At 49.0% G+C, this 10,800-nt stretch overlaps 1 protein-coding gene across 1 annotated transcript in view; it reads right to left on the reverse strand.

Moving 5' to 3' along the window:
• Nucleotides 1-8,716, reverse strand: part of SEMA5B (semaphorin 5B) — a 38,198-nt gene extending 29,482 nt beyond the window's left edge. Inside the window, exons 1-2 of the mRNA XM_052640138.1 lie at nucleotides 8,584-8,716; nucleotides 3,393-3,492 (exon numbers count right to left, since the gene is read on the reverse strand). Of these exons, the coding sequence (XP_052496098.1) occupies nucleotides 3,393-3,492; nucleotides 8,584-8,716 (233 nt within the window). The remainder of the gene's footprint in view (nucleotides 1-3,392; nucleotides 3,493-8,583) is intronic.
• Between the last annotated feature and the right edge of the window lie 2,084 nt (nucleotides 8,717-10,800).

A 10,800-nucleotide genomic window follows, 5' to 3' on the forward strand; every position in this document is an offset into this window, starting at 1 on the left:
CTATGCTGTGCTGAGAAATGAGAGGAAAGGTTGTGGAGTGGGCCAGAAACAGAGGGAGTGGCCCCTGCTGAATGGATCCAGGGGCCTGAAGAAGATACCCCTGGCTCCAAGCCCAGGACCCACTCGACTGCTTTGCTGTCCTGGTGGGCCTGGCCAGGGGACCTTCGCTTCAGGCCTCCGACATCCCTCCCCAGGCTCCTCGCCTGCACCCACCCGCCCAGACTGGAGACAGATGGGCTCCAGCTTATGGCTCTGCCCCAGCTGTCTGCTCAGGTAACACAGGCATCTGCTCACAGCTTTAAAAAATTAAGGGAAACACTGCATCACTTTATACACTTTTATCCCATCAAAAATCATTCATCACAACTCGAAGTCTGCTCTTCTGGGAGATGAGAACAGAGAGAAATCTCTATAGCCTGACCCACCCTAAACCCTTTATGGAACAAGGCGGGGTATAAATGAATAAAAAATTTCCCTACCCTGAATTCCAGAGGCCCAGGGTGTCCCACAGAGAAGTGGGAAACTGTCAGGCAGAAGAGAAGGAGGAAGGAAAGATGATCCTAGAAAAAGGGTTCTCTGCAGGCATAACCAGGACGAGTAAGGGAGGAGGAGCGGACCAGGGAGGACAGTGTGAGCACAGGCGGGAGACTTAACCCTCCCAGCTTTCTGGTCCAGACAGTGGGGATCATCCCAGAACCTACTGCCTGGGGTGATTTATTGTGAAGATTAAGTGATTTATTACATGTTTCACATATCTTACAGGCTTCCCTGGTGGCTCAGATGGTAAAGAATCTGCCTGCAGTGCAGGAGACCTGGGTTTGATCCCTGGGTCGGGAAGATCCCCTGGAGAAGGGCATGGCAACCCCCTCCAGGATTCATGCCTGGAGAATCCCATGGACAGAAAAGCCTGGTGGGCTACAGTCCATGAGGTTGCAAAGAGTCAGATACAACCGAGCGACTAACACTTTCACTTAGATATTTTACCACATATTTGATACATAAAATAGTGCCTGAGACATGCCGGGTACAGAATGAATGGCAGTTTTCAAAATGCTTCCACAAGGTTCAGAGCAAAGGCATCAGGATTTATGTATTTATTTGTTTATTTAAGGTCTAGTTGATTTACAATATTATAGTAATTTCAGGGGTACAACTTAGTGATTCAACTGTTCAAAATATTGGCTTTATTTCCCTGCACTGTACATTATATCCTTGTAGCCTATTGTGTACATGGTAGTTTCTCTTAGTCTCCTACGCCTATCTCGCCACCACCACCCCTGCCTTTTTCCCTCTCCTCACTGGTAGCCACTAGTTTGTTCTCTATATCTGTGAGTCTGTTTCTGTTTTCCTATGTTCATTCATGTTACGTTTTAGATTGCAAATATAAATGATAACTTTCAGTGTTTGTCCTTCTCTGTTTCACTCAATTCAAAGGCATCGGGATTCTAAAAGCTACATATGTAAAACTGGTGCACCCTGAATCAGGTGGGAAAATGGCATTAGTGCCAGCTTCCTGGCTGCAGTGTTGTACTATGGTTAGGCAAACTGTTACCACTGGGGAAAACTGGGTGATGGATATAAGGATGGGATCTCTCTGTATTATTTTTTTAGAACTGCAAGTAAATCTACTATTGCGCGCACACTAAGTTGCTTTAGTCGTGTCCGATTCTTTGAGACCCATGAACTGTAGCCCTCCAGGTTCTGCTGTTTCTGGGATTCTCCAGGCAAGCATACTGGAGTGGGTTGCCATTCCCTCCTCCAGGGCATCTTCTTGACTCAGGGATCAAACCCACGTCTACTGAGGCTCCTGTGTTGCAGCTGGATTCGTTACCGCTGAGCCACCTGGGAAGACCAAATCTACCATTATCCTCAAATAAAAAGTAAAACAATGACTCTCTTTGCTAGGAAAATAAGGTCCATACTCTTAGATACTTGTACCTGTAGAGATTACCTCAGAGAGGACACACAAACTCATACACAGCATGCCCCCAGTGAGGGGTCCTACCTAGTGTACTGGGGGGGCGGCTCTGCTTTTCCCTTTTGTACCTTCTGAATGTTATATCGTAACACATATCTGATATAAAATAATAATTTCAAAATAAAACAATAAAATGCATTCAACCCTAGCTTCTTTTTTTAAATTAATTTATTTCTTACTGAAGGATAATTGTTTTACAAACCCTAGCTTCTTAATAGCCCTGTCATGTTGGCAGCCCAGAGACTGTAACCCAGACTTTATAGATGAGGATACTGAGGCTCACAGGTCAAGGTCACCCAGGACAAGAACACAGCTCATCTGGTCCAGAGCTCTGTCCTTTACACATGGCAAATGAAGGGGTGGGCCCACTCAGGAGAGCCCCAAAGTCAAGGCTGGTCAGCTACAGAGTGCAACCTGGAGGTGCCCAGCCCCTTGGCCGTCCTCCCCTGCCCCAGACCTGCTCAATCAGAACCCCCAGGGCAGAGAGCTTCTGAGAAACACCAATGCAGCTGGAGGTGGTAACGGAGGTTGGCAGAAAACCTCGAACCCTGAGGTTCTAGGGGGCCTGGATTCTAACCCCAGACTCTTGTTATCTTGCTACGTGATCTCAGGAAGGTCACCTTTCTCTCTTGGGCCTCTGCTTCCTCTTCTTTAAACTGAGGGCAACTGGATTAGGCCAGTGATTCTCAAACCTCAGTGTGCACCAGGCTCAGCTGGAGGGCGTGCTAACACACGGGCTGCTGGGCCCCACCTCCAGAGTTTCCGATTCATCAGGCAGGGCCCGAGAATTTGCATTATAACAAGTTCCCCAGTGGTGCTACGGCTGGTCCTATTGGAACAGACCATCTCTAAGCTCCCTTCCCAAACAGAGCTGATGGTCAAAGATTTTGTGAGAATTCTCTCCTCCTAATCCACTCTGCAAAGTTTCCATAAGTTCTTCAAGAGTGTATTATCCCTAAATACTGGACCTGGGCCTTGGGGCTAACTGATATGGCAACCGGGAGGTCCTTCATAAAAGCACACGGCCTATGTCCCCTGTCCCAGGTGCAGGCAGCCGGCCGGCCAGCAGGGGGCACCTTCTCCGCGTGGAGCTCCCAGGGAGGACACCAGCTAGGTAGGTTCTGGCATGATTGCCTGGATGCAGGCTAGGAGGTTGACAGCAGGCATTCTTGCCCTTAATAACTGCCAGACCCTGGGGAATGTGGCTTGCTGAGATGTGGTGGTTACTTCCTTGTCACTCCCCCCAATGCTGGGGGACAGGCATTCAAGCACAGAGAGAATGTCTGGTAGAGAGGGACAGAGACCCAGGATGAGGGGTTGCCCACAGAGGATCATCCCAAATAATATTCCCTCTGCTCAGTGTACTTAGAATCCATCCCCCAGTCCTGGCCCCAACCCTCCTGTACCTCATTACCTGGCTCCCACGATGAGCTGGTTTCTGGAAGCATCCAGAGCGAGCTGGGAGAAATCTTGGGCTCCAGGGTAGGTGAAGTTAGAGACCCATGGCTTCAGATCTGGGGGAGGGAGAGGCAGCCTTTCAGTTACTGTTGGACTAGGGGCTCCCAGCTGCATCAGCACTGGACCCAAGAACAGAAGGGCTGCAGTGAAGTGGGGGCACCCCGGAGATCTGGGCTCCACCTGCCCACCTCTGTGAGCAGACAGCTAGGGGACAGGGAGTGGGGGTGTTGTCACTGCTCCTGCTTTGCTCCCTAGCTCAAAGAAGGGCTCCACCCATCCCTAGCTGCACAAAGGAAACCTGTAACCATCCTTGACTCCTCAAGACCCTCACCAGCCACACCAAAGGCCTATCCTCTGAAATCCAGCCATCTTGCCCCTGCACCCTATCCCCACCCCGGCAAGCTAGCGTCATCTCTTGTCAACAGCATCCTAACTGGCACACCTTTCACTCCTGCACCACCAGCCCATTTCCCACAAGGCAACCAAGCCATCTTTCTAATATGCAACTCTAGTTGGGTCACTCCCCAGCTTAGAGCCCTTTGATAGTGCCCAGTTTCCTCCGGGAAGTCACAACTCCTGTGAAGGCCTTTGGTTTCTGGCCCGACTGTCCTCCCAAGTAGAATGAATTCCTGGCGCATTAGTTATCTAGTGATCCACTGAAAGAATGACGCTTCAGCTTATACATTCCTTCTCAAACCCTCTACCCCAGCCAGCCTCAACCAGTGCACATCTCCAGATCTATCCCACAAGAGTTTGAGAACCTTTGCAATTCTATTCTCCCTCAGTGCAACAGCTCCTAGTTGTCCCCATCCTCACCCCACCTCCTCCAAGAAGCTTTCTCTGACTCCCCCACACAAGGTTGTAGGCTCCCTAGACCTCTACTTGACTGCCATCAAAGCCCCTATCTCACTGGGTGTCTAATCTGGTAGTTTGCCCTAGGGGACAACGAAGATCTTGCTTCTGGGATCTCTAGCCTCTGCCTAGCACCCAGAAGTATTTGACTAAATGTATGAATAATTGTCAACTGCCTTTTGTACAAGAAGACTCAGGTTTTCAGACAAGACTCCACAGAGGTGGAAGAAAGGGAGGATGGGTGGACAGTGCCCATTTCTGTCTCCAAGGAGGATCATCCCAGCCAAGGCCAAAGTCTCTCATGAGGACTGGGTGGGCAGAGGAGACCTTGCAGCCCTCTGGATGGATGGGGCAGTGGTCATGGGAGGGTACATCTGGGGAACAGTGCCCAGAGAACTTTCCCTCCAAATGGAAGCTCACTTCCCCCATCCGGGCTCACAGCCCCTTCATAGCTTTCTTTCAGCCTCTTCCTCATGGATGCGAGGGAACTGACTGGTGAAGCGAGACTGCTGTGGGCAGAGGAACTTTCACACTGGTAGGGTAAAGATGATGGGGAAATGTGAGGAGGCCCTGAGCTTCCTTCCTCACAGTGCATTAGTAACCGGCTCCCAGAAGGCCCAGGGGAGAGGGCAGGGTGTGTATGTGTATGTGTGTGTGTGTGCAATCCAAGGGAAATAAATCATTGCTCATTATCCCTCCAACTACAGAGTAAAAGCAGCCCTTCATTTCTGCATGACAGGCAAACACTTAATCGCTCCCTGAAGAACTGAAGGTTTTGCGAGTTGGATGTTTTTCAGAAAACTGTGATATGCACCATTAAAAAAAAAAAAGGAGAAGAAAGAAATTCTGCAGCAAAATGAAGCAGACCCTTTGTGTCTGCCTCTGCCCTCAGCATGTGGCTATAGACTGGCATGGGCCATCATGAAGTTGCAATGGCATTTGGGCGATCTCAGTATAGGGAGTGGATCTGGAGTCAGCTAGGCTGGGTGTTCAGTTGATCCAGGGCCACTCTCAAAAATCCGGGTAGGATATCATAGTACCTTAGAGACTAAGCCAAGGGTCCTTCACCTCCAGGAAGCCTTCCTGGATTATAACCTCTCCACCCTGATCTTATTTTGTTCTGTGTTCTCTCTACCCTTCAAGTTCCATTCACATTGTATGTTTTTGTCGCTCTGAATGTGCTCATCTGTTTTTGGGTGGTGTGTGTGTGTGTGAAGGGTTTGCCTTCGCCAGCATACTGGGTGCTCTCCAATAAGAGCAACAAGTCGCACTTTAATCCCCTTCTTCCCTTCTGACAGGGATGTTCCAGATGCTGAACAGAGGAAAAGGTGGCATGACTGGTCTGCAGCAAACCAGGAGAAACTCCATCTGGAGGTGGCTCAGCTCAGCCTTCATTACAGCCCTTTCTTGAGGTGAGGGGAGAGGAAGAGGAATGGGGCAGGATCCAGGATGACAGTGGGAGGTGGGTGGAGGAGGGGTGGCCCCTTCCAGTTTCTGACCCTCTTCCTTACCCCGAAGTGACTGACAAGGGCAAGAGGGAAGGGGCGAGGGAGGAGATGCAGCGGGCTCAGCGTGGTGATCCTGGGGGAGCCGTCTTGGGAAGGGAGCCAGCTTCCTCTTATTAAACAGGCAAAGAGGACCAGAGGGAAAGCTGTCGTTAAAACACCAAGCACGTTCTGAGCACCGTGTGCAGTGAAGGCTTTGGATGGCGACTTTAAGAGAAAAATGACATTCTCCATGACACGCCTGTGATTTTAATTATAGTCAATTCAATTACCCGCTTTGTGGATTAACCACTGTTAGTGTTAACCCCATACTGGCTTCTCCCTGCCACCTAGAAAGGCCAGGCTGTGGTGAAAGGAAGAACATGCAGGCCAGAGAGAAACACAGGTGGAGCCCCTGAAAAGAAACCAATAGGAGAAAATTCAACCTTACAAAACAGAAACACGGCTGTCAGATTCTGCAAGTGGCAGCTCCTCTGGGGTTATTCACAGATCAGCCAGGTGTCAGGGCAGAGGGAAACTCAGAGCTACAGGGTTAGAAGCTTACTGATCAGTCAGAAGTAAAGTGTAACATCTGAGGGGGTCCCGGAAGCTGGAGCTTGGTGCTGGGCTGGATTCTGGCAACTGGAATACGGCATCACCCAGAACAAAGTCACCTAATATGAATGGAGTCCCTAGTGCGTGCCCTGCAGAACTAAAGGATGGTGGGGGGGCGGTGGACAAGAGGACCAGCCCTGGCCCAGGACTAACTGCGCTGGGGGACCAGAAGGTGTGACATTTAAGGAACAAGAAACAGGAGTACTCAAAGGAAACTCTCCTTCACCTCTGAGGCCCCACAAAGTCCAGCACTGTGCCTAGAGTCAGGTATTGGGTCTAGAGTTGGAGAAAAATTTGGCGAATAGACAGGAAAACTCAAAATTGTCAGAAAAAGGGAAGGGTTGAATTTCAGGGAGACCAGAAGGCCTGAGGAGGGAAAACAAAGATGACTCCACTCTCTGGGGCTGTCAGTCTAGGATGACAGACTGGCTCCGCTCTCCTGGGACTCAGGGAATTCCTGTCACTCCATGCCAGCTGTCTGTGTCACTCCAACCTCATTCCTTCCTTCTGAAAGGAGGCGGGGTGGGAAGTCAGTTTCATTCAAGTACTTTACAGCTGAAGATCAGAACCGGTGTCAAGGAAGCCAAGTTCTTAGGGAACACGTTTTTACATCTCTCCACCCTCCTACCATCACACCCAGTTGGTACCAGTACAGACCAGCCTGCCTGGGTGACAGGGATTCCCCTGCTCTCCTTCCACTGTCTCTGCTCCCAGATCCAACCATGCCCCAGCAAAGCTCCTGAGAAGAAAGGGTTCATTTTGAGCTGCCACAGGGGAGTCCTCATATGACAAGGCCACCCTCAGAATCCTGCTCCTTGGTCCTTCCCATCAGCAGCAGCCACCAGCATGCCAGGAGCCATCAGAAGTCTGAGGGTGTGCGTGTGTTTTGTAGGTTTAAGGACACTGCTAATTTACTTTAATCCACTTAAGCCTTCAAAGCCTCGATCCGAGCTCCAACAAGACAGCACAGAGAAGACGGCTGGAAACCCTCCTCCCTGAGCAGGAAGCAGCACACAGCTGGGAATCCCGCACATCTGAAAGGCCCCAGCCTCCCCAGCTTGCTGCTCCAGCTCCTATCCGCACTGCCTTCCCCACCCCCCAGATCCCATGCCTGCCTCGGTCTCATGGGTTCATCTCTCCACTCTGGTCTCTATCTTGCCCCATAAGCTGGCTGTGTGGAACCTCACCGGATGGGCTGCCAGGGCACCCGAGGCCGGAGCACCTGCCCTCTGCCCCAGGCAGTGGAAGAGCCCCAGATGGGAGTCAGGAGGCCAGCACTGAGACCCAGCTCTAACAAATCCCTCTAACCGTCTACACCTCAGCCCACCTGTTTGTAAACAGAGATGAGTTCTTGCCCTGCTGTGCTGCTAGGGTTATTGTGAACAGGAAAAAGCAGATAGTTTATCAAGCTTAAGAACCTGGGGACCCCTGAGACCACATCTGCAGATCCTCATGTGAGCTGCCACATAGGTGATGGATCCTAATACCCCTAGTGACCCCCAAACTGGCTAACAGGTCGAGGGAGAACATGCAAGATGCTCTGGTATTTGTTTTATTTTTAGATTATCATCAAATGTATATCCTCATTTTAGAAACTCTTATTGAGAACTTATGGACCCCCCTCAGAATGTGTCCAGTGATTCACAAACCCCAGCTTGGGAAAGACTTTAACAGGACACTCTCACACCCTCCCTTGACAGAAGGAGTGAGGAGTCATCAAGGCCCCTTTCCCTGGGGGCTTCCGGGGCCTCAAAGACAGGCATCCCTGTAGCCATCTTAGAGCAGAAGGAAGCTTTCCAGAGATCTCTAGGCATTCCCTCATGTGTGAGTCACCCTCATTCTTCCCCGGGGAAGCCAAGAACCAGGGCTCATGCTGCCAGAAGAGCCACAGCTGAGATGACCTACCAACCCTTGGCCACCCAACCCTGGGCAGCCACAACCTCATTCTCCAGCAGTGGAATTCCAGGGAAGGACCCCAGGGAAACATGGAGAAAGGGTTGAAGGAATTGTCCGCAGACAAAATCAGATCCTCGAGCCCGCTGCTACCCATTCCTCTTACACCTACCCCCAGAGGAAGAGTCTTCGTACCCTACAGGAAATGACTTCCAACATCCAGAGAGACCCTGCAGAGGGCCCGCCTATGTCCTTCAGGACACAATTATTGCAAAAAAGGACCCAGCGGGAAGTGGCTCTCACCTGCAAAGGCCACGATGGGGTGTTCCCTCAGGGAGCACAGCTGCTGCTCACCGCTGGCTTCACTGGCGACATCCTGGGAGCAGGCGAGGTGCACTACAAGCAGTGTGACAGCCAGGAGTCCGGGGAACACCATGGTGGGCCCCTCTGTGGTGCCGGCTCCCAAAGGCAGGCTGGGGGAAGACCTGCAATGCAAACGCTCACTCTCACCACGCGCTCCCTCGGCAATGCCCACCTCTCCCGATTTCCTGTGTGCTTGTCGGTGGCCCCACAGGATTTGTTTGTTTGTTTAAATACAATTTATATTTTATTTATGATACTTAAGAGTTTGCTCTGCTCCAGTAATGTAAAGTTATAGATCATATCTTGAAAGCTAATTTCCCTTGTAATGGTATTCTGGACAAAACTGACAAATTATAGAGCTTTTTCTAAATGATCCCAAATGGTTTAAAATTTATTTTAATGATAAAGGTGGTATCTTAGGGATTTTAATAAATGGAGTTAGGACAAGTGGGTAGCCATTTGTAAAAAGATAAATTTAGATCCATAACTCTCACCAACTAGGGAAAATTTCACTGGATGAAAGACTTAAATGTTAAGGATAAAAGCAGAAAAATACTAGAAGAAAATGTGGGCAGAATTCTTTATAACCTTGGAGTGGAGAGCCATGACTCAAAATCCGGAAGCTATTAAACAAAAGACTAACAAATTTAACTACATAAAAATCATGAACTTCTGCAAGCTCCTCCCCACCCCCCCCCCAAAAACCAAACATCCATCAAAATCAAAAGGCAAATGACAAACAAGGGAAAAGATTAGCAGTCTGTGGCAGACAAAAGGAGCTAATATTCCTAATATATAAAGAATTCCTGAGAATCAAGGGGAAAAAGACGACAATCCAGTAGAAAAATGGCAAAGGATATAAATTCAAACAGGGCTTAAAAACATGAATGACACTATTCTCATTCATAATAAGAGCAACTCAAATTAAAAGTTGAACTGAGGTAAGGCTGCTCACCTATCAGTTCTGCACACATTCAAGTGAGATGACAACTCTTGGGAGGCAGTGGGAAAGGGGTGCTCCTAGGCTGCTGGTGTACACGCATGCTAAGCCACTTCAGCTGTCTCCGATTCTTTGCGATCCTATGCATTATAGCCCACCAGGCTCCTCTGTCCACAGGGATTCTCCAGGCAAGAATACTGGAGTGGGTTGCTGTGTCCTCCTCCAGGGGACCTTTACGACCCAGGGATGGAACCCATGTCTCCTGTGTCTCCTGCCTTGGCAGGCGGGTTCTTTACCACTACCCCTTACAACACTGGATGGTGTACAAAATGATACAATACCATGGAAGGGGACCTGGCAACATCTGGCAAAACAACAGAGGCATGACCCCCCTTTGACCTAATTCCCTGAAGTAAACCAGTGCTACTCGAACTGTGGTCCACAAGCTGTGACCACACTGAGGTAAGATAAACAATTTGGATAGTGTTTTTTAAAACCTTTATAGTAATGTGACAGGGTGATTTTTATGTCTATTGGATCTAATAACAAAATATGTGGACTTGTATTTTGCCTGGTTTTTTTTTTCAATTCACTTCTTAAGAAATTCGCTTTGATTGAATTTTATGTAAGTATCCATCTGCAGCAGATTGCATAGTGAAAAGTAAAACCTGCTCCTTCACCACAGTTAGTTAAGAAACAAGAATAGGTGACTGCTGCTGCTGCTGCTGCTGCTAAGTCACTTGAGTCGTGTCCAACTCTGTGCGACCCCATAGACAGCAGCCCACCAGGCTCCGCTTTCCCTGGGATTCTCCAGGCAAGAACACTGGAGTGGCTAGCCATTTCCTTCTCCAATGCATGAAAGGGAAAAGTGAAAGTGAAGTCGCTCAGTTGAGTCCGGGACACCTGCAAAGTGACTTATACACGAGATTATTCCTTGTGGCTTTTTTTTAAAAATGACAAAAGACAAGTCACAACCAAATATTCAGCAAATGGAGACTGCTTAAATAAGCCATGGTGTATCTTAGTAATGGAATATGATACAGCTACAGACAAGAATGGGGGTTGGTCTTCAGATTTTGTTATGGAGGAGTCTCCAGGTATATTAAGTGAAAAAAACAAGGTGCACAACAGTGTAATAAATATAGCATGCTACACTTTGTGTAAAAAAGAGGGTAGAAATAAGAATATATATTTATATTTGTTAATATTAGCATTAC

Source organism: Budorcas taxicolor, chromosome 1 (assembly GCF_023091745.1).
Source record: "Budorcas taxicolor isolate Tak-1 chromosome 1, Takin1.1, whole genome shotgun sequence".
In the NCBI taxonomy this organism is placed as follows: Eukaryota; Metazoa; Chordata; class Mammalia; order Artiodactyla; family Bovidae; genus Budorcas; species Budorcas taxicolor.